Genomic DNA, 24,069 nt, shown 5'->3' on the forward strand with positions numbered 1-24,069 from the left:
GGTGTCTCAGTTAGTTAAGCATCCGACTTTGGCTTCAGGCCATGAGCTTATGAGTTCAAGTTCATCTCGTGCACTGTGCTGACAGCTTAGAGCCTGGAGCCTATTTCAGATTTTGTGTGTGTGTCTCTCTCTCTCTGACCCTCCCCTGCACACACACACTCTCTTCTCTCTCAAAAATAACATTAAAAGAATAAAATTGCATATAACACATTAAATAAGTGTTAATTGACTTTTATGTTATCCGTATAGCCTCCTGTCAACAGTAGGTTATTGGTAGTTAAGGTTTTGGGGAGTCAAAGTTATACACAGATTTCTGACTATATGAGTGGTTGATGCCCCTAAACCCTGTGTTTTTTAAGGGTCAACTGCACATTGTACCTAGTGCTTTACAATATATCCTGGGGAGTTTTTCATACTGGTACATGTGTTGTTTTTCCTCCTCAGATGGTTGCAGTTGTTTAAATGTTTCTCCCCAAACTACAGTTTCACTAATATCCTTTACTACTTTGTACTTCCTCATCACCCTGCTTACTTTTGTTAGGTTATTTGAGTAGGTAACAAACATACGGTAGGCACTGGGGATACAAAGATAAATCCATTATAACTTCTGCCTGTGGGGGCTCAAAACCTATTTGAGGTAAACAGAGAAATATGGTAACAAAGAAGAGATGTACCTGGTCCAGTGAGGCATGGGGTAGGGTTTGGGAGTGACTTTGCAAAGTAGGTAATGTCATAGCTGAATTCTTCCTGTGGAAATAGGTAGGAGTTAGTCATCCAAGTAAGTGGGGCAGTTGCAGTCCAGGTAGAGGGAAATAGTGTGAGCAAAGAGAGCAAGAGGGGATTTCTGGCTGGTTCAGTTGGTAGAGCATCTGACACTTGATCTCAGGGTCATGAGTTCAGGCCTCATGTTGGGTGTAGAGATCACTTAAATGAATAAAACTTAAAAAGAGGGAGAAGAGAGGAAGAGTCCAATTAATTTGTATACTCCAGGGAATTCTAAGCATTTGGCAACAGTTCAGGAAGGGTAGTGGTAAAATTTTGCTATCATATGCCTTTGTAATACACAGCTTTATACTTTATGAACTATCTTATTTGGATATGTTTAGTTGAGATAATTATTTTGGTTAATATTCTTCCTTGGCAGGTACTGATTATTCATATTATCATGCAATATTGGAAACTGCATTTCAGTTTCTGTCACCTCTGCAGCAGAATTTGTTGAAATTTTGTCTATCCCTTCATTCCTACTCGGCTACAATTCAAGCGTTCCAGCAGGTAAGTTCAGTGCTTACAAGATAGTGGTAAGATACATGATTTGATGTATTGCAGTTGTCCTGGCATTATGTTACAGAGCTGTAACTTTTCTGCCTGAAATTTATGAGGATTTATGATGTTTATAAATAGAAAATAAAGCTGATATTAAATCTTCAGATCTCAGATTTTTTAATAAAAAATATAATTTATACTTTTTTCATTTAAGGAAAAAATATATCCATACAAAAACAAAACTATGAGACTTAATTTATACAACACGGCATAGGAGTAGTAGCCCTGCTAACCCATTTGACCGTGAATCTGATCATAGCCTGTAGAATCTAAAAGCTGTTCACAGGAAATATAGGGGATGGGAAATAAGAAGCAATATCACAGGGGTAACAGGAATATCTGGAATGTAGGAAACTTTGTAGTAAAGTGATCTGATTTCTTCAGCAACTATAAGGGAAGAAAACAGGGAAGGAAGAACTTTAAGAGAGACTTAAAATATATGTCTGCTTAAAGCAGTGTGTGGATCTTGTTGGATTTTGAGTTGAACAGACTCCCGTCGGGGAAAAAAAAAGAAAAGTAAGAGAATCAAAGATGAGCATACACTGATCATGTATTTGCTGTGAAAGAAATGTTAATTTTAAAACCACTATTTTATTATAAAATAAAACAGGCACAGAAAATCACTCACAAGAAATACATAGTGGAATGAGTTATTGCACAGTGAGCACTTGTAATTTTTGCCCAAGTCATGAAGTACAACTTAGCCGGGGCCACTGGCAACCTCTGTGTCTGTTCTCATTACAGCTGCCTCTTGTCAGCCAAAAGGAACTACTTTCTTCACCTCTGTCGGAATGAGTTGCTGTGTGTGTTTCTTTATCGTTTTATTGCCCAAGAGTGCATCTCACCATAAAATTCAGTCTTGCTGAGTTTTAAAAATTGTTATAATTTTTTGGGGGGTGTGGCTCTAAATTTACAGGTTCTAGTTCTAGCCCTTTTTTTTCTTTGAATAATGTAGACTGTTTGCCCTAATCATTTTTTCACAGTCTGTATTGTTGATCACATACTCATGATACAGTTCAGCTTTTTCTCTGTCCTCTGTTCCTTGCAAATTGGCAGCTGGATCCAGAGGCAGGGCTTGAACTCATGACCCTGAGATCAAGACCTGAGCTCAGCTCAAGAGAAGGATGCTTGTAACCAACTGAGCTACCCAGGCGCCCCGGGTTCCTTAACTTTTAAAGGTTGGCAGGCTCCTTCTTTTGTTGATTTTATGTAGTGTTAAAAAAATACAGTGGCTTTAAAAAAAACATGGTCGTTTGGTTTTTGAGATTTCCTCTGTTCCCCTCCTGCACTTTCTTTTTTTTTTTTTTTTTAAATGTTTTATTTATTTCTAGGAGAGAGAATCAGCGTGAGCAGGGGAGGGTCAGAGAGAGAGGGAGTCACAGACTGAAACAGGCTCCAGGCTCTGAGCTGGCAGTCAGCACAGAGCCTGACGCGGGGCTCAAACCCACGAACCGCGAGATCATGACCTAAGCGAAAGTCGGAAAGTCGGACGCTTAACCGACTAAGCCACCCAGGCGCCCCCCCCTCCTGCACTTTCATTGGACTTTCTCCTTAGTTGTCTCTACATCTCTGTGCTATATTCAAATTTTATGGCACCCTGAGCAGTTTCTTCTTACAGTAGGGTCCTGTCTTAGCAGGGACTCTTGGCTTGTGAGTTTTGAGAGTTCAGAGCACCTAAAGTGCTGTTCTTTCTTATTTTTTTGTGCTTGTCAGTTTTATAATAATCTACAAAAAATGAAGAATGTAGTGAAAAGTTTTAATATCAATTTTTCATAGCAAGTTTACCATTTTTCCACCTCTGAATTATTTCTCTTACATCTACAGAAAAGGACATCTTAATATTAACGTATTACATAAATTACTTCAGTGCTTGTCATTATATCCTTTCTTTTCCCATCTCATTATACTTAGTCTTCTCAACCTGCCTCTCATTAAAGTTCCAGTTTGACTTTCTCATTATGCACTGGTGTTTATGCATTTCACTCTGAACTTAAACTCATGTCTCCTTCAGCCTTTCCCTGAATATCTTACTGTGCTTCATAGGTAGTTTTTACCTTCCACCTATACTCTTTTTATTTTAGGGCCAGTTGTTTTTTTAGAGTCTATGACATTCTGCCTATTTCAAAGAAGGTCTTCAAATTAATTTGCATATTGTACCTCATGGATATGGACTTAATGTACTTAATAGGGACTGTATAGTTATACTTTCATGCTTAAAATTGACATTTATAAGCTTGATTTTCTTTACGATACATACTGTATTCCCTGGATATTCTTTGTTCTCTTCTGAGGTAGAATTTTTAAAGTTCTGTTTTGGGGCTGATATAAATACCTACCTCATGGGGTGATATTGGGAGGAACTAGATGAAATAATGTGTGAGAAACAGTGACGTGAAAAACTCTTTACTTCCTGTCATGCTGTAGGAGTTCAGTAGATGTTAATTTTCCCTTTTGTTGATGTTATCTTAATATCATCTAATTACCTGTTTAGAGTATTCATGTCCTTACTCATCTTTGGTTAGAAATCACGAGAGTGTCTTGTGTCTTAAATGGCAGATAGCAGCTGATGAGCCTCCACCAGAAGGATGTAATTCGTTCTTCTCTGTGCATGGAAAGAAGACGTGTGGTTTTGACACCCTTGAGACTCTTCTCCTCACGGCATCTGAAAGGTAGATTGTGTGTTTCTTCACATAAATGTCATACTGTATTTCATTGTGCTTTCTTCTATATCGAGCCCACCCTTGGATTTTTCTTACGGGTTTTGTGGTCTGTAGTTACAGTGGTTTAGAGTGTGGATTTGGAATCAGACTGACTGGATTCGAATCTCAGCTCTGTCACTTAAAATAGTTTTGTAGACTTAGGCAAATTACTTAACCTTTCTTTCCTATCTAACTCTGAAATGGAGATAATAAGAGTACTTTATATTCCTGTTATTATTTAGTAATGACCATCTGCAGGATTCCATAGGCTTTGTCATTAGTTTGTCTGTGTATTAAAGCCAGTGCCTGAAGTAATGATATTAATGATAATGATCTCTCAGGGTATTATTAGTTTCAGACAAAGGAGACTATTTAGAAGATAACGGTAAGTTTAATTTGAATATTAAGTTGGTAATTTAAGGGGCTGGCTTTTTGCTTAAGGGTGGGTTTCCTGTGGTGGAGAGATAACAGGTGTCTCTTGCTGTCGGCCTATGGCAGTAACCCCACGGTACCTCCTCTCTAATGCCATTTTAAATATGATAACTGACCTCTCTGTGGTGTTGCTCTGCTCTGCCAGAGGACTAAGGGTGTTTCAGGTAGGGTAGTTCTTTAGTGAGGTTCTCTTCCCAGCACTGTTCTCTGGCCACCAAATGGCGGGAGAGCTCTTTACTTAGAATGACAACCGGAAAGTGGGGTGCGTGTTCCAGCTGTGTCCAGGTCGAGAAATGGCATTGGAGAATGGCTAGTATGGTAGAGTGGTGCTCCCTTGCGGAACACACAATTAATTGATTTAAAAAATGAATGTAGACCTTTATAATGAAAAGAATGATGGCGTCTCCTCTTCTGAGAGGTGGTAACTATTTTTGATGGTTTGTCATCTTGCTTTAGACTTTGTTCTGTGGTTATAGATTTATATAAGTAGGCAGGTTTATTTTTACCAGGGGCTTCTTCCCATTAGGACATTACGTGTACCTCATTATTTGTAATGCATGCAAAATAGCTATGTAAGAATGTCCTGTAGTTTTTTACTGATAGTTTTCAAAGTTGTTACCTGTTTGTTCCTGTGGTAAGGCTATAGTGAACATTCTTACCTCTATGTCTTTACCTTCTGTGGAATAGTTTATTATAAAGTACTTTATTGTAAAAGAAATGACAAGTCATAAAGTCTGCAATAAGATCTGTTGATATCTTGATGCTATTATTGGGGAATTTATTTTGAGGGGGAAGATGTAAAATTTATGAGGAAAACTTAAATGTTAAATCATTTAGTAGGAAGATCATAGTAGTAAAAATGATAGAGGAGGGAGATGCTGTGGTAGGCAAGTTATAGCTTAAAATCATCCTGTCTTTTCATATTATTTGTGCTTATATTTTCAGATAGAAGGATAATCTATTTATATAGTAGAATAATTTAGTAAAGCTTTGGTACTGTGAGATGTGCGTATGTATCTTTTTTCTGGCTTTCACCCTTTTTCTCTAGGAATTGGTAACAATCATTAATCAAAGTCTGTATTTTATGGTTAGTATAGTGTACTTTTATTATTTTCAGTCATGAATAAGACTCATACTTGATGCTGTTTGTACTAACTGAAAACTATTTCAGATTTGTATACTAAAAAATTTTTTTTTCAAATGTTTGTTTATTTTTGAGAGAGAGATTAACAGAGCACAAGTCGGAGAGGGACAGAGAGAGAAGGAGACACAGAATCAGGCTCCAGGCTCTGAGCTGTCAGCACAGAGCTTGATGTGGGGCTCGAACCCATGAACTGTGATATCATGACCTGAGCTGAAGCTGGACGCTTAAGCAACCTGAGCCACCCAGGCGCCCCAATACTCTTTGTATTAAGATTCTTATAATCTTTACTTACATTATCGCTCCTGTAGCTACATCTTGTACTGTTTTTAATTTTTAAGAACTTTTTTAAGTTTAAGAGGGTGAGTGAAATAGGTGATGGGGGTTAAGGAGTGCACTTCTGATAAGCACTGGGTGATTATAGAATTGTTGAATTGCTATACCGTACCCCTCAAACTAATGTAACACTGTATGTTAACTAACTGGAATTAAAATAAAAACTGAAAAAATAAATTAACCTTCTTGTATTTATTTTCAGACCCAAACCGTTATTGTTCAAAGGAGATCACAGATACCCATCATCTAATCCTGAAAGCCCAGTGGTCATTTTCTACTCTGAGATTGGTTATGAGGAATTTTATAATTCCCACCGTCAACTTATATCAAAAAGTAATGAAGGCAAAATCAATTATGTATTCAGACATTATATACCTGTAAGTATTGACTTATTTTATAACTTAAAAAAAATTTTAACGTTTATTCATTTTTGAGAGACCGAGAGAGACAGCACAAGTAGGGGATGGGTAGAGAGAGAGGGAGACACAGAACCTGAAGCAGGCTCTGAAGACGTGGGGCTTGAACCCATGAACTGTGAGATCATGACCTGAGCTGAAGTTGGATGCCTAACCGACTGAGCCACCGAGGTGCCCCTTATAACTTAAAAATGTTAATTTGCCCAGCACAACCTTAGCACATAAGCTAATAATGTCCTCTCTTTATAAAATTATTTGAACTACTTTTCATCATACCTGTTACTTGCATATAGGTACTTTGCTTGCCTTTCTGAAGAAATATGAAATTATGCTTAAAAATGGCTTAATAGAGTTTAGATTCTATTTAAAAATGAACCATGTAGATTATGTTTTCTAGATTTTATATAATCATCATACTATGGAACTGATTCTTGAGTTCAATTCCTTTCTAAACTTTTTCCCCCCATTTTGAAATCTTTTCATTTGATGTAAAAGGGAAGATTTCAAAAGATATAAAAGCAAGCAGAATTGATTTAAAATTAAGTTTTTAAAGTTTTTTGTAACATATAGCAATTAAAATATTTATATGTAAACATAATTGCTTTTAAAGTTTGTGTGTCATAATAAGCTCAGTAAAATTGAGTGGCTAGCCCCTATAAGCAAAATAAATATATATTAAAAACATTTTTTTAAGTTTATTATGGGAGAGAGAGAGAGCATGAGCAGGGGAGGGGCAGAGAGAGAGGGAGAGAGAGAGAATCCCAAGCAGGCTCTGTGCTCTCAGCTTGGAGCCAAACATGGGGCTTAACCTCATGAACTGTGAGATCATGACCTGAGCTGAAACCGAGAGTCAGATGCTCAACCAACTGAGCCACCCAGGTGCCCTCAAATAAATATTTTAGATGAAGATTTGTATGAGCAGAAACAGATTTTTTAATACCCAGTTTTGACAACTGCTCTCCTTCCCCCTGCTTTCCAGGCTATATTGCTGTTATTAAAGATTAAAATTAAAGCGCCATCCTCATTCAGGATGGTGGTAAGCCTGTGACAGTTGGTCAGTCCAAACTCAACCTGAAGACTTTTTATTTTTTGAAGACAGTTAAATTCAGTAAAAAATGAACACATCACACACATGGTCCCAACAAAGTACTTCTGGGTTTGAAACCTCATCAGTTTTTCAACCCCGCTATGTAAGTTCTGGAATTTCCTTTTCTTTTTCTCCATTTCTTCACATGGTTTGGTTACTTTTGCCCTATCACCGCCCCTTCATGTGGTGTTGCTGCTGCTTTGGAATTCCCGTTCCCGTACTGTGGCAGGATACAAAATGTAAAGGAGGCTGGGATTCCCGTGGAAGTTATAGGTATATTTTGAGTGCATAATCCTAGGTGGTGGCTATGTGATGTTACCATGTTCACGTCCTGTTCACTGTGACCTGCAGAAAGCCAGTAGTAATGGTGGAATACTTACTCTGCTTGCAGAATCCGAGGAAGGAACCTGTTTACCTCTCTGGCTATGGTGTGGAATTGGCAATTAAGAGCACTGAGTACAAGGCCAAGGATGATACTCAGGTGAAAGGTGAATTTGTAAATTAAGACCAATGTGTTTTCTTTTCCTTTAATGTGAGCTAAAGGGAATTTGTTTCCTTAATGTAAAAAATAGATTTTGGCATATAAAGAACCAGTGTTTGAATTCTGGTTCTGTCACCTGTGAGTTGGGTGATGTGAAGCAAATTCTGTAGGTCCTAATTTTTTTCATCTGTAAAAGTGCAGATAATGGTATGTGCCTCCTAAAGTGTTTGTGAAGAGAAAATGAGATGTCTGGGTAAAGAATATAGAACAGTTCTTGGTACAAAAAGGCCTATAATTGTAGCTGTTGTTACTGATGATGCGTAGTTGACAAGTAGCCATTAATTTGTGACCCAGAGTAAAATCTTAAACTGTCTTAATGAGCAACTTTGTGTTTTTTGATTATTTTCTGCACTTGGAATAGTTACTGTACTACTCTAGAGTTTTGAGTTCATTATTTCAACCACACAAGTTTTATGTGCAGTCTTTCTAGTTCTTCCTTGTGAGCTCATTTTAAAGATAAAAATGGTTGGTTTGGGTAAACAGAGGATAGCCTCGTACCTCATCATTCTGTTACCAATAAGGATATTTAGGATTAAGTTGCCTAATTGGAAGTTCTTCAGAATTTTGGTACCGAAAAATCCACTGTTCATAATTTTAAAGGTACTAATTTTGAGCTTTTGAGCTTTTTAACATGTAAAATTTTCCAAAGTTTAAGGGAAAAATACATTTTTATGTTGTCTGGGAACACGGGATACATTGAAAAACACATGTATTCTGTCTGTTAAAAAAAAACAACCCTGCAAAATGGTCATTGAGATATTCAATGTTTTAAGTAGTAGTGTAATTTCAGGTGTTTCTAATTTGTTTTACATTATTCAAATTTTATGAGGTGAATAACGTTTTTGTTTCCTGTCTGAATGATTAGACATGTATTTCCTGTGCTTTTATAGGAACTGAGGTAAATGCTACAGTGATTGGTGAAAATGATCCCATTGATGAAGTTCAGGGATTCCTCTTTGGAAAATTAAGGTATGTATATTCATTTGGGACATGCCCTTATTCTTTTAAACTTCCAGGCTTCCTTGCATTATAAGGGTCATCTTTCTCATTACTGTCTGAGTTCAGATTTCTCAGTAATGCTTTAGGTATATAATCTGTTATGAAGCGATTACCACTTAATTTACTGTAAGCTCATGATTTCCGGACATTCTGAAGTACATTACTATTAAATGATATTATGGCTTCCCGCCTATGGCTTTAGTTGATTTTCTTTTCTGGGTCTTGCATTTGATGACATAAAGTTACACGTAAGAGGAGACATCTAATTGTTTCACTCAGTGTTTCCCAAGAAAATCAAAAGTATTTTAAGAGAGGTCATAGCTATTAAGCTGAAAATAGTCTGAAATAATGCAAAAGAGGTACAGTAGATCTTATACACATTCAGTTGAAATATATTTCGCTTTATCTTTTTAATGTTTATTTATTTTTGAGAGACGGAGTGTGAGTGGGGGATAGGCAGAGAGAGGGGGAGACACAGACGGACAATCTGTGCTTACAGCCCAGAGCCTAACGTGGGGCTTGAACTCAAAAACAGTGAGATCATGACCTGAGCCAAAGTCAGACGCCCAACTAACTGAGCCACCCAGATGCCTTAGATTTCACTTTATATGAGACGGGATAGAAGTTGTTTTCTTGAAGAAAATTTCATAGCCATTTTATGAAAATATCATAGAAATTTTTAACAGAAAAATCTTTAAATTTGCAGTTATTTCTGTTATGCCTTGATAATTATTCAGATCCCTGACTTCTGCTTTATCTGGAAATCTTAATTAGGACATCTACAGTGGCATTTTTTGGTTTTTGTGTTTTTGTTTGTTTTTTTGTAAAGGAAGGATCATGAAGAAGCATGTGTAGGCCAGTTTCATGTACTTGAACTTTAACATTTGGCTCAGTGAAATGACTTAACCAAAGTAATAGGTTAGCAAAGGTAACTCCGTTCATGTTGAATTTCTGTGGACATATTGAGTTCATCCTATGCATATGAATGTTTCTTTGTGTTTAACATCATTTGGCCTGATTAGTATGCAGTCAGATTCCATTTTTATCAGACCCAGATTTCCAGTCTCTTTTTTCATATTCATGTTTTTTATGTTTGCTTTTTGGATAGCATTATGATCTTATGTATTTAGAGCACAGAAGTAGTATATAGCATATTGAAGACATTTTCCATTTTGCACATTCAGGATAGTTATTTAGCTATCTAAAGTGATGGGACCATTTTCAGATATGATCGTCATGAAGAAGACTTTGTAGTAACTCATTGGAAATGGATTGGTTGGAAGGTGAAGGATCTGAGTAAATATTTTACTTTCTGTATGTGGCATTTAAGAAATTTTTAGTTTCTGGCATTTAAAAGAGCAGAATTACTCAACAAGCCATCTGCTGTCTGATCTAAATGATACATATCTGCCTCTGATAACTTCTGTTTTACTAGCTTTAAATAGAATGCACTGTATTTCAAGATACTAAGTGAGGCCCAGTGCCCTTGGTTAGCTTAAGTTGTATTATTCTTGTGATTAAAGGATTCATGGCATGTAGCTGAAAGAAACCCCTTTTGGGACTGGCAGCATCGTATTTTGAGTTTTATTTTGAGAAATTAAAAAGATTCAGGAAAGTATGGAAAATAATAGAACATACCCATGTGCTCATCACCCAGAATTGATGGTTGTAATTGTACATCCTTTTCTGTTCCAAAGAACTGTTTATGAAGTTTTTTCCCAACATACACCTTCTTTTACTTAAAAAAAGAAAGAAACAGGGTAAAACACTAGGGGTAGAGTTGGGGTAACCTTTGTCCCCACTCTCAGTCCCGTTCCCCTTCCCTGACATGGAGAATCACTATTGTTGTGGTGATTTTTTTTTTATCTGTAAATTTTATGGTTTAAAACACTATAATTTTCTGTATTAATTTATTTTTTAAGAAAAATCATTATGCTTTAATATTTTTCCTTTTGTAGGAAAGGAAATTGTAGGAATCTACTTATTTCTAAGGGGAAAATCATGAAGATAAAGTTGGAGCCAACTTCCAGGTGTGCTTTGAGAAAGAAAAGACATATTAAAGGATTGATTGTATGTTTCTTTCAGAGACCTGCACCCTGACCTGACGGGACAGTTGAAGGAACTCAGAAAACATCTTGTGGAGAGCACCAATGAAATGGCACCTTTGAAAGTTTGGCAGTTGCAAGGTAATAAACATGTAGAGGAATCACCGGCCTACTTTTTGACTGAATTTTATGGTATTAAAAGAATAGTAGAATTTGAATTTAATTGTATTTATTCACCTGATTCTCAGAGTACCACAGATTTTCACTATGGAGTGATTATGATTAATCAGAAAAGAAAGGAAGTCCTTTTGTAGACAGATAACACTGGGCAGAAGTATGTATATAAATGAGTACCAGATCTTTCTCTGTGTGAACAGATACTTAAGTTTATAATAGTACAAACATGTTTGTCTTAGTTTTTCTGTTTCTTAATATATACATCTCGCGAACAGTATATCTATCAAATGTAATATTAACATGGAGGATATATGTGTGTTTTTCTGGCTCAAGGATCTGTGTTATCAAGTTTTTTTTTTTTTTTTTAAACATAATTTACTAAAGACTTACTTTGTGGTATGTTGTAAATTTATAAAAAGGAAAAGGATTTGGGATGGACTTACCCTGTGCTAAATGTAAATGTGTTAGTATATACTCTATACTCTAGTTTTTTATGCAAGTATAGCAAGGAATGCAACAATAAATACTTGAGGGACCTAGGAATTGAGCAAAACCTAGAACTAAACCATGGGCGCTCTCTGAAATGGTTGCATCCTAAAGCATTCTCAATTGCCAAGAAAATAATGAGAAATAAGTGTGTTTCTTCTTATTTCTTATTGCATTAGACTAATATGCTTTACACGTGACCTTGTTGCAGATCTCAGTTTTCAGACTGCTGCCCGAATCTTGGCTGCTCCTGTTGAATTAGCTTTGGTGGTGATGAAGGATCTCAGTCAAAATTTTCCTACCAAAGCCAGGTAATGAAGAGAAGGGCTCTAAGACATTCTTCTCTTTACTATATACCTACTTATCTTCATGTTTACATGCAAAATGAGACAAGTAAAATATGAAAATGCTTAGAAAATTGAAGTTTTAGTACCAGCACCATGCCACTAATGATGCTGTCCTTCTGGGAAGTTGGCAGTACTGTACATTGTGTGGTCGGAAACCCCTGTAGGTTGTGTCCTTGGCTCTGCCACTTACTGGTTGTGTGATGTTTGCAAATAAGAGTCCTCTCATTACCTCACTTCCCCAGCAGTAAAATGGAATTAACGATCCCTACCTGTCAGGATTGGATCAGTTAACAAAATCGGATGTATGTGCATGTAACTAACACAGGGTCTAGCAGGGACTGTTTTTCTTTCTGAAGAATTTCATGTACATTATCTTATTTAAGCTTGATGAGTCAGATGAGTTCTGTAGGCTGGCTTGTTCATGGTGACAGAGTAAGATTTTGAATGCAGCTTTTTTGACACTGCTTTCAGTTGTATAATGACCCTCCACATCTCCTAAATCTTTTAAAAGCCAAATTTTTAGAGCCTAACAACTTAAATGGTTGCCAGTGTTTTTCTTGAGTAACCGAACAAGCTGTTTTGACTTCTTATGTAAGATTTTTTTAGAAATAAATTTGTTTATTTCTTAGAAGGACTTACATATAAATCATAAAGTACATTCCCATTTAGATCGGTATGCTAGTAACGATATACACGTAGAATTCTGCCTCCACCGAAAAAGTGCTTAAGTAGCACGAGCAGTTTGTCACCTTAGTTTAACATTATCCTTTAGTCTATGAGTGGTAGAGATTGTGTATAGGAATAGAGTTACAGATTTTTAACCTAAGATCTTGGGAATAACTGCACTTGATTTAAAATGCTATTACTGCTACTTTTCTGTGGTGGTGTATGTTGTAATGAAAAAGCATGTACATCTGAGTGGAGCAATGTATTTATTATTTGTAAAGGTGAAGGTTTTTTTCTGTTTGTTTTTTTTGTACTAAGGAATTTGTCTCATACATATAGGGAAATTAACCACTGATAACATTTTTATTTCTTTAGAGCAATAACAAGAACAGCGGTGAGTTCAGAACTTAGAACCGAAGTGGAAGAGAATCAGAAGGTATTACCCAGTGGAAAATAGTAGTCTTTCTATTTTGTATTGTATTTTTATTTTTTTATTTTATTTTATTTTTTTAAAATTTTGTTTAAATTTTTTAATGTTTTTATTTATTATTGAGAGACAGAGAGAGATGGAGCATGAGCATGAGCATAGGACAGGCAGAAAGAGGGGCAGACAGAGTCCAAAACAGGCCTCAGGCTCTGAGCTGTCAGTACAGTGCCTGACACAGGGCTTGAACTCACAAACTGCAAGATCATGACCTGAGCCGAAGTCGGATGCTTAACTGACTGAGCCACCCAGGTGCCCCTGTATTGTATTTTTAAAGACGAGGAAATCTGAGTTACATCAATGACATTCAACAGTTTTTTATCTTTTATCAAAGATGGTGGTGTTTTATTTATTTCTGTAATTTTTTAAATGTTTTTAGTGTTTAAAGTTGAATATGAATATAATTCAGACATCAGATGGTGCCACCACTTTGTTTAGATAAGCAGCATCCCTCTAACATGACTACTTTCTTTTTTTTATCTATGTATCTATGTATGTATCTATCTGTGAGAGAGAAGAGCAAGAGAGAACATCAGTGAGCAGGGAGGAGGGGAAGAGAGAGAGAGATTGAGGGAGAATCTTAAGCAGGGGCTCGATCCCACAACCCTGGGATCATGACCTGAGCCAAAATCAAGAGTCAGGTGCTTAACCAACCGAGCACCCCAGGCTCCTAGACTTACTCCCTGTTTTTCTCCTCCTTGCCAGAAGAATCTATTTTCACCCCTTAGCTGATTGTTTTGATGTCTATCCCCAGATTTATAGTAAACTTAAGTTTCCAGTTTCAAGTCTTATGTGTCGACCTCCCAGTACAAGGATGACATTAACTTTCTTTCCATGCCCCTCATCCCCATGTCTGTCACTATTCCATATTGGCACTTCCCCATCCCTCCACTTTTCTCTGTATTTTCATGTTGTGATTTTATTAATTTTTGTTCTCCACTATGTTCTGGTTGTTCTTTATGTTTGGGGCATACCAGTTATCCTGGGACCTTGCTTTAAACTCTTTCGTTGGATCTTCTGTTTCCTAGATTCCAGATCTTTGTTTTTCATTTACTCCCTTTTTTGATGCAGTACATCATTCTTCATGAGAGAAGTTGCATGTGAGGTAAATTTCAGATTCTGAGAAATCAGTTTCCCATTTCTGTTTTTATTGATAGCTTAGCTGGGTATAGAATTCTAGATTGGAGGAGTTTTGTTACTGGACCAAAGTGGGTCACTCCTTGGTGAGTTACAGACAGACTGTACCAGGAGGAGTTGCCTCCCAAGGTCATCTTTATTTGTATAAATAGGGAGATCACAGGGAACAATTTCCAAAGCCGTGACTGCTCTTACAGGAGTAGACTGGCTCCTTTATTAGGGCTTGGGAATGAATAGTTCCCAGAAGGGGACTTTAACATTGTGACGAAGCTGTGGAGCACGTGCTCACTCATCTGCACAGGTGTCGTCCATTTTCTTCAGTTTCCTGTCCCTTTCTAGCAATTTGTTAGTTCCTAAGAGATGGACTTGATTGGCAGAAACTTTTAGGAGTTTCCTGAGTTCAGTGGTTCGGTTTTGAGTTCAGGGGTCAATGGTGACAGTTTGAAGGTATTGCTTCTTAAAATTTTGGTTTCTCTTGTGGTTATGGAGACTTCTGAAGCCTTGGTATGAGATCTAGTTTTTCTTCCCAGAGTCGTTCAGGGTCTTGTTTTTGGCCTTAGTAATCTGGAATTTCACAATGCTGTGCCCTTTAAAGGAATCTCTGTACTGTTGAGTGGTTGATGGGCCCTTTAAATCTGGAAAATAATTTCCTTTAGTTTTGGGAAGTTTCCTTGAATTATTTCTTTGCATTTTTTCCATCTAGTTTCTCTCTCTTGTTTTCCTGGAATTCTTTATTTTTAAGATGTTGCGTTTCCTTGACTAGCTTGGCCTAATTTAAAAAATGTATATTTTCTTTACTATTTTCTGATTCTTTTGTGTTTTATTTTTAAACTTCTGGGGGATGATTTTCAATCCCTTTGTTGAGATTTTTTCCTTTAGTTGTCACATCTTTAATTTCCAAGGGTTATTGTTCTTGGATTCTTTTTTTTTTTTTTTTTTTGTAATGGTGTTCTCATGCCATTCTGAAGATGTCAGTAGTGTATATGTATGTTTTCTTCTCTCTTGTGTCTGTTTCCTCTTAAGTTGACTTTTTGTCTTGGTTTTGTGTCTTTAATATTAGAGGCTTCCTTACATATCTAGTGATTGCTCCCCATATTGAAGAGAATGAGACAGTAAGGAGCTGATGGGAAGCTCTGAGGCTTTTTGACTATAGGCTCTCCTGTTACGGCCATTTCCTAGCTTGCCCTGGTGTCAGTATTCTGCAGCTTTTCCTCTTGAGCTGTTCAGCCTTCAGAAAAGGATCTTCTGATCCTTTCTTCACCTGGAGGGTGACGTCTGGCCACTGGAGTGGTAGAAGTCCAGTAGGAAAGGACATTCAGAAACTTCTGCCCAGTCCCCTGTTTTCAGTGTGGGACTCCTACTCTCAGTTTCGTTTCCCCGAGTTCCCAGATTCTTTCGCTCTTTCACAGGGAATGAGCTTCCCTTTTTCTGGAGTCATTTTCTGGACTCCCTCTGGAGTCATGACAGCAGTCACGTTTCTCTGTGAAATCAGCCGGGGAGGCTGGAGGCTCTTGTCTTTAAAGAGCTGTCTATCAGAACTCATTTTGGGGCGCCTGGGTGGCTTAGTCGGTTAAGCGTCCAACTTTCGCTTGGGTCATGATCTCGTGGTTCATGGGTTCGAGCCCCGCGTCGGGCTCTGTGCTGGCTGCCAGCTCAGAGCCTGGAGCCTATTTCAGAGTCCGTGTCTCCCTCTCTCTCTGACCCTCCCCTGCTCATGCTGTCTCTCTCTCTCTCTTAGAAATAAATAAAAATATTAAAAAAAAAAAAAGAACTCACTTTTTAGCCTAGCGATTACCCCTCATACCTGTGTTCTTTGTGCTGCCAATTCTTGAGCCTTTTGAGGAGTTCCACAGGGTAACGTGTGGTTTCCGTGGGCTTTTCCCACTGTCAGCCTAGCATTCAGCTCTCTCAGGGTTGCTAAGACACTTGATTCTCGCACATCTCCTTCCCAGCTTCCAAACTTAGCTGTCCTTTTCCTCTTTTGTTCTCTTCATTGTTGTGGATTTATAACTTCATAATAATCCCTTTTTAAAAACACTGACATTTCAATAGAGTTTTAGGAGGGGAAAAAATGCTTGTGTTAAATCTGTCCTTACCCCAGATTTTAAAACCTTTACGGTAGATCTGAGGAATAGGTAAACCAAATTTATCTCCAGTATTTACCAAGTTGAAGAAACCATATTGACATTTTTTATTTAGCTTATTTTTTATTTTCAGAATAGTGATATTAAATATTACCTCACTTTTAGGGCTGTCTCCCACCAAGAGGACAAAACATTAAATTCTAGAGGCTGTGGTACTTCCTGGATGCTTTGAGGTTTTTTGATTGAATATTAAAGTATAAAATATAAAAGTATAAAACATGCAGAAATGTATACAAACATTATATCTTCAGTGTGATGAATTTTCATAAAGTGAAGTTTGCTGTATTACCAGATCTTGAAACAGATATGAGTTATGCTTAGCTCAGAATCAGTCAAAGGGTGTTTCTTACAATCAAAGGGTGCTGTACTTACAGCCTGGGTGTGCGTGGACATGGACTTTTTCTTTCCCATGTAAGAAATTCCAATTCTGAATTGATGCAACTCTCCATCTTCCCCTTATTTTACTTGCTATTTAATCCTTGCAAGGCGAAGAAGCAAACACTGTGGCTTCCTCATTGTTTTGTGCCTTGCCCATGCAGTACTAGACCTTCAAGTTTACTTAGTCCACTGACTTCTGGGAAATGAGGGAAGCTCTCCGGTCCCTGCCCTCCTTCCCCCTGCCCTGGGAGAACTAAAGGTTTAACTTCTGTCCATAGTATCTAAGTAGTTTCTAAGTATCTAAGTAGTTTCTTCCCTCTGCTGTGTGGAGTGGCCCCCAAGGAAAGAAGAATGAATGGAAAGGGTAGAAGTGAACAACCAGTGTGTTGGATGGGTCAGATCTGGAGGCTGCATAGTCGCTTATGTGTCAGAGCAGCCACCACCTCAGGGAGCCCACGGAGACCAGGGCTTGGAGAGTTAGGATGCACGTAGGTGCTTCCTCAGGGCAGCAGCTCAGTTTCTTTCTTTTTCCTTTTTTTTAATGTTTTTATTTATTTATTTATTTCTGAGAGAGAGACAGTGTGAGCAGGGGAGGGGCAGAGAGAGAGGGAGACACAATCTGAAACAGGCTCCAGGCTCTGAGCTGTCAGCACAGAGCCTGACGTGGGGCTCAAACCCACTAATCGTGAGATCATGACCTGAGCTGAAGTCAGACGCTTAACTGACTGAGCCACCCAGGTGCCCCAGCAGCTCAGGTTTTTGATGTGCGTTAGTTTGAAGGTTTAAGGGAGGTATGGGATTTTTGAACCCTTTCAAATGAGATCTTTGGAGTTCATCAGAAGGCCTAGCTTTTAATTGTTAATGACTGCTCTTACCACCTTGTTTGGCATCACAGACAAGGAAGAGTGAGTAACAGAAGTCCTCTTTCATGGAAAATGATCCTCAGCAATTGGCTTATTTAGCCAGTCTCCCTCCTCCTCCTTCCCTGACATTAAACAGTTTTATTAAAGTTGGATGGAGGGAGGGAGGAGACGTGTATTTATTCACAACCAGCAGTTTCATTACAATGAAATAAATGCTGTGAAGGGTCTGTGGGAGTGCGTAAAAGGAAACTTAACCCAGTCTTAGGGTTTCCTATAGTAAGTAGGAGGATGTCAATACTTGTACATGTAGTAAAGTCAGAAACATGGAAGTTTTTGTTAAACATCCTCTTGTTCCTTAACTTTTTTTTTTTTTTTTTTTAAATATTTCAGTATTTCAAGGGAACTTTAGGATTACAGCCTGGAGACTCAGCGCTGTTCATCAATGGACTTCATATTGATTTAGATACACAGGATATATTCAGGTATGGATATTTTTCATTCTCTGAAAAGGTGTTATAATGTCAGCTCCTTGTGGGGCGCCTGGGTGGCTTGGTTAAGTGCTGGACTTCAGCTCAGGTCATGATCTCACAGCTTGTGAGATCGAGCCCCATGTCGGGCTCTGTGCTGAGAGCTCAGAGCCTGGAGCCTGCTTTGGATTCTGTGTTTCTCTCTCTCTCTCTCTGCCCCTGCCCTGCTCACACTCTCTCTGTCTCTCAAAAATAAATAAACATTAAAAAATTAAAAAAATATTTATAGTGTTAGCTCCTCATAACATGTTCACATTGTTGTCCCTGCTTGATGTGGTGTGTTGCAAAGCCTGATGGCTCACCAGGTGAGTGCGCTTAGGGGGGCTCATAACTGGGGTGGGCAGATGACATGGTCCTTTTTTTTTTAAGTTTACTTAAAGTTTATTAGAGAGAGAGAGGGAGGGGCAGAGAGAGCGGGAGATAATCCCAGGCAGGCTTCACATTGACCAGTGATTGAACTCACAGACTGAGATCATGACCGGAGCTGAAATCAAGAGTCAGACTGAGCTACCCAGACGACCCTGTCATTTGTTATCATAATGTACATTTAAGGCCCAAGTCTTTTGAGGGTGCCCTTTTAGAGCTATAGTTTTCCTCTTAACCATAAAAAAGAGAGAGAGAGCTCAAGTGGCTTCTTGTACTTCTGGAAACAGTGTGAAGTAGTTTTATTCAAAATGCCTCTGCATCTGGTGTCTTAGAAGGGGTCCCGCCTTACATATGTTATTTGAATATCTGCCCTTTTGTGTTGTTAAAATGTGGCTCAAAATTAGCTTGCTCTGAATTGGTCTCATGAATTTTTTGCGTTGGGAGGACAGTGGATAGTTAGGTAGAATTCAGATTTTGTCCTCGGAATTCAGGTTGACACCGTGGCTTCCTAATAGTAAGCACAAAAGTTATTGCTAATGGGTCAGAAGAACCAGTTCCCACAATAAGATATTTTTCACATAATTATTTTAATTGAACTTTTATGTTCTCATACTGCTTTTTAGAGCTAGTATAAAGTAAAATGGATGTGGACACTTTAAAATAAAGATTGCCCATATCTGTTCTTTTTTTTTTTTTTTTAAATAAAAAGTATACACATATCTTTCTAGTTTTTCAGGACTTACAAACTGAGTTCTTGCTCATTTAAACAGTCTTAAATAACAAAGACTTCACCCTGGCTTCTTATTTCTTCCTCCTCATTTTTTCTACCTTCCCTTGAAAACCTCTACATTGGGTATAAATTCTCCAGAGCTTTTACTGTGGTTATATGTATGTGCACCTTGTAAATTGAACTGATATTGTAATTTATGTTAAATCTATATAATGTATTTTTTTAAAAATAGATTTTTAATTATGAGATAATTATAGATTTATATGTAGTTGTAAGAAATACAGAGAGGTTACTGTAGTGTTTTTTAAAAATATGCAATGTAAAATACAGATGAGGATTATTTCATCCTCAAATTGTGTGTTTATATGTAGGGATAATTTTATACCTGATATATATGTCGGTAAGTATAAATAAACATGCACCAAGAAGCAAGTCCTGCCTATTTTGTTCTATGTATTTTGACAAGATGAAGCAAGGGGAAGGACTGTTTCGAGTTCCTTACTGGTTTGAACAGGGCATTGAGATTGAATGGATACAGTTTATTTCATGGTGAGGTTTTGGTATGTGTTTTTTTTTTTTTGAAGCTTTTTCTACTAAATAACCTTCTTCCTCCCCCCCCCCCCCCCCCCCCCCCCCCCCCGTAGTCTGTTTGATGTATTGAGGAATGAAGCTCGGGTAATGGAGGGTCTGCATAGACTGGGAATAGAAGGCCTTTCTCTGCATAATGTTTTGAAACTGAACATCCAGCCCTCTGAGGCCGACTATGCTGTAGACATCAGGAGTCCTGCTATTTCAGTAGGTATTCCATTCGAGGGCCCAAGGGGCGTTCTGACCAGACATTTTATTATGTGTTTCTCATTTGTCTTTTGTGAGAGATAAGTTATTTCTATCATTTCTTTTTTTGGCATCAAAGAGGGATTTACAGCAACTGCTTCTATGGGACCATGTGTATATAATAAAGATGTCTCTTAAATGCTCCAAAAATTGAATGATTATGTTTAATGTGTTTAAAACAGTGCTTTTTCCCAGTTTTGTATTCCCCTGGGATTCACCTGAGCATCTCTTGGGAAGAAGAATGCTAAACTTGTATTTTCACAGTTGTATACAAGTCTTCTGTAATTTTGTGTAGAATATAATTTTTTGGCTAATATCCTTTTTTTTTTTTTTTTTTTAACATTTTTTAAAAGCTTATTCTGAGAGAGAGAGTGCAAACACACAAGCAGGGGAGGGACAGAGAGAGAGTTAGAGAGAGAAACCCAGGCAGGCTGTGAACTGACAGCGCAAAGCCCAATGTGGGACTTGAACTTCCAAACCCGTGAGACCATGTCCTGAGCTTTAACCAAGAGGTGGACTCTTAACTGACTGAGCCACCTAGGTGCTTAAAAGAACTTTGATTATTGGGGAGCCTGGGTGGCTCAGTCAGGTTAAGTGTTAGGCTCTTGATTTAGGCCCAGGTCATCGTTTCATGGTTCGTGGGTTCGATCCCCACATTGGGCTCCACACTGACAGTGCAGAGTCTGCTTGGGATCCTCTCTCTTCCTCTCTCTGTCCCTCCTTCACGTGCATGTGCACACACTCTCTCTCCCTTTCTTTCTAAATAAATAAGTAAACTTAATGGGGCGCCCGGGTGGCTTAGTCGGTTAAACGTCCGACTTTCACTCAGGTCATGATCTCGCGGTTCGTGGGTTCGGGCCCCGCGTCGGGCTCTGTGCTGACTGCCAGCTCAGAGCCTGGAGCCTGTTTCAGTCTGTTACTCCCTCTCTCTCTGACCCTCCCCTGCTCATGCTGTCTCTCTCTCTCTCCTAGAAATAAATAAAACATTAAAAAAAAGTAAACTTAAGACCTTTATTTTGTATGTGAAGGATTTATATAGATATATGTCTGCTGTATTGATTTCTCCTTGTGTATAAAAGAGAATGGAGGAAATAGAGCTGTCCTGGGCAGTCGTGGTCAAAGCAAAATTAATGTTAGCAATGCTCCTGGCCCATCATTGGCCCTCCTGTCCTTTTTTCTTGTTTTCTGTACAGCATTTATTGTAGGAGAAATTTTTCCAAAGAAAATTATGCAGAACGAAGATGATCATTATTTGAGTTCTCCCTGGGTAATGTAGCGGTTATTTTGATAAATATTGTCATGTCATGTGTTTTGCTGTTAAACACATTTGTAGTTCCAAAGAGTAAAGAGATGAATATAAGTAACAGCATTATGGCCAATCACCATACTTTCTACATGTTAACATTTAATCATTTTGTGTCAGATCTTTTCTTGGAAGAAAGCAATGTTTCCATCCAAGTCCTCTTTAGATCTCTTCCCAGTTCCACCCATTTGCTCCCTGCAAGTGATTCCTCTTCGGAACTAGGTGTGCATTCCTCCTGTCCCTTGTTTTAATCACTTTATTTCCTATTGTATGTTTTGAAATTTTGAAAATGCCACCATGATATTGTCCTTTATCAGTTTCCTTTGTTACTCAACAATTTTCTCAAACTTACATAGGTTGACCCATATACATCTAGTTCATCCTCTCATGTTTTATATTTTGCTCATTAAAAAAAAAATCATACAGTCACAGTTTAAAATTCAGGACATAGAAAAGGGTATATATTGAAAAGTCTCATCAGTCAGCTGTCCAGTTTTTGTTCTTAGAAGTAATAGGCATTATCAATTACTTGTGTATCTTTCCGTAAATACTCTGTTTACATGAAGAAAGCAATATACCCATACTTTCCCACCTTGCCTTTTTTGTAGAAATGGTACGTACTGTTTACTCACTGCTCCCTTTATGGAATTAGGTTGTGCCCGATTTTGTTGCTGTGATAAGCAGTACCTTATCTTTCTGTATTTCTCTTTGTGCAGGTATGTGAGAATTTATTTGGGGTAGATGCCTAGAACTGTAGTACTTAGTGGTAGGGGAGTAATAAAGTCTTATTTTATTACCTTGTCTTCTCTAAAGTGACTGTTTTAAGCACTGGCATTGGGTGAGAGTTCCCATTACTCTATACCCTTGCTTATTCTTGGATATTGGCAAACTTTAAAATTCTTTTCAGTTTAATGAGTGTGAAGTTTCGCTGTGGTTTTAGTTTCTATTTCTCAGATTACTAGTGAAGATGTACTCCTTTCCTTGTGTTAATTGCTGTTTTGAATTTCCTCTGTAAATTTCTTCATCTCCATGACTGATTTTCATTTCTCGTATGTTGGGGGCCTTTTTTTACTGTTGTGTTAGATTTCTGTACGTTGTCTTGACTCTAGTCCTGTATTGGTTTTGTAGGTTGCAGATAATCTACTCTGTGGCTTGTGCTTCAGTCACTCAGTTTTATATTTGATCTTTATATTTTTGAAAATGGCCTTTACCATGTGATTCTTCTTAAAAATTTGGCACGTTCACTAATGGTGACTAAAGTGTATGTGCCATGTTGTGTGTTTTCGTTCCTAGTGGATCAACAACCTGGAGGTTGACAGCAGATATAATTCATGGCCTTCTAGTCTACAGGAGCTGCTTCGGCCCACCTTTCCTGGGGTGATCCGGCAGATCAGGAAAAACCTGCATAACATGGTGAGTAAACTTACTGTCTTTTCCATGAGCTCTCTCTCCCCCTTGCCTTCTCTCCAGCCTTTCAGCCATATCTAGACTGTTCACTACTAGCTGCTTCTCTCACCACTGTGACCACTGAATATGTTCATATTCAAACTGAAAGGGTTTTTAAATGTATTGATCCACGTGTCAGGCTGTGAGATGTTACAGTAGCATTACTGCCTCTATCAGGGTGTAAGGAAGTGTTCCTCACCCTTAACCTGAAAGTTTAGGCGGTGTTATTTTTGTTTTGTTTTGTTTTGTTTTGTATTGTTTTACAATACTCAGAAGATGAAAATGCTGCTACTCTTTTCCTTTAATTAATCTCTAAAATTTAATAGTTCAGTTTATTACTTTAAATAAATCTGGAAACTCCTACTTGTTTTTCATTTCACTGCTTTCAAGAGAGAAAAGAGGTTTCTTATTTCGCCCTCTTTTTCCCTCTTATTTCTTCCTTTTCCACCATCTGCTCTTAAAGACATTAGGGGCAGGTTGGTGCCATGGTCTCCTTCTCCAGAACTTGTAAGGGAGACTGTCTTCTGTACTTGCTTCACTCTTGAAGCCACATTTTCTCCTTCTCAGTCAAAACTTCATTCTGTTTTTCTTACCCATATATCTGAACTTTATTAAATGAGATTATACATGTATTTGAAGCACATCATGAGACCTTAATATATAATAGCTAGTTTTGGGATCTAAAAATTAAGTTCGAAATGAATTCTTAATTCAGAGATGCTTACAAATGAATACACAAAAAGAGGTAATCTCCATTTTCTAAGGTAGGAGAGTTGGTAAAACTTAGGTGTTGTTAGGGGAGGTAGAAGTGTGGGTGTTAGGAATCTGGAACACAGTTCCTATGCTGTTAGCAGAACACCATGAGGAAATCATTTTACCTTTCAGTGCCAAATTCTCTGAACATAAAGGAGGGAAACTGTTATTGTAGAACTCCTCTTTTATGTGGTTCAAGAGTAACTGAAAAGAGATTACCTTCAAGTGGAAAGAGTAATGGCATCTTTATTGGCCCTGCTATATTTGAATACATTTCATTTTATGTGCTCCTTGCCCCCATCCCCTCACAGGTTTTCATAGTTGATCCTGCTCATGAGACCACAGCAGAGGTGATTAACACAGCTGAGATGTTCCTCAGTAACCACATACCACTAAGGTAACACTG

The 24,069-nt window shown here is 37.9% G+C and overlaps 1 protein-coding gene across 3 annotated transcripts in view; it reads left to right on the forward strand.

The window, feature by feature from the left end:
• The window catches only part of UGGT1 (UDP-glucose glycoprotein glucosyltransferase 1), a 110,777-nt gene that overhangs the window by 13,050 nt on the left and 73,658 nt on the right, over positions 1–24,069 (forward strand). For all 3 annotated transcript variants that reach the window (XM_039253202.1, XM_039253203.1, XM_039253204.1), the window contains 12 exons: positions 1,145–1,275; positions 3,883–3,995; positions 6,137–6,311; positions 7,829–7,925; positions 8,869–8,947; positions 11,063–11,163; positions 11,897–11,996; positions 13,074–13,134; positions 18,095–18,186; positions 19,972–20,122; positions 22,758–22,877; positions 23,975–24,060. In XM_039253202.1, coding sequence (XP_039109133.1) covers positions 1,145–1,275; positions 3,883–3,995; positions 6,137–6,311; positions 7,829–7,925; positions 8,869–8,947; positions 11,063–11,163; positions 11,897–11,996; positions 13,074–13,134; positions 18,095–18,186; positions 19,972–20,122; positions 22,758–22,877; positions 23,975–24,060 — 1,306 coding nt within the window. The remainder of the gene's footprint in view (positions 1–1,144; positions 1,276–3,882; positions 3,996–6,136; positions 6,312–7,828; positions 7,926–8,868; positions 8,948–11,062; positions 11,164–11,896; positions 11,997–13,073; positions 13,135–18,094; positions 18,187–19,971; positions 20,123–22,757; positions 22,878–23,974; positions 24,061–24,069) is intronic.

This window comes from Hyaena hyaena, unplaced genomic scaffold, assembly GCF_003009895.1.
Source record: "Hyaena hyaena isolate Hyena2069 unplaced genomic scaffold, ASM300989v1 scaffold_441, whole genome shotgun sequence".
NCBI classification, from domain to species: domain Eukaryota; kingdom Metazoa; phylum Chordata; class Mammalia; order Carnivora; family Hyaenidae; genus Hyaena; species Hyaena hyaena.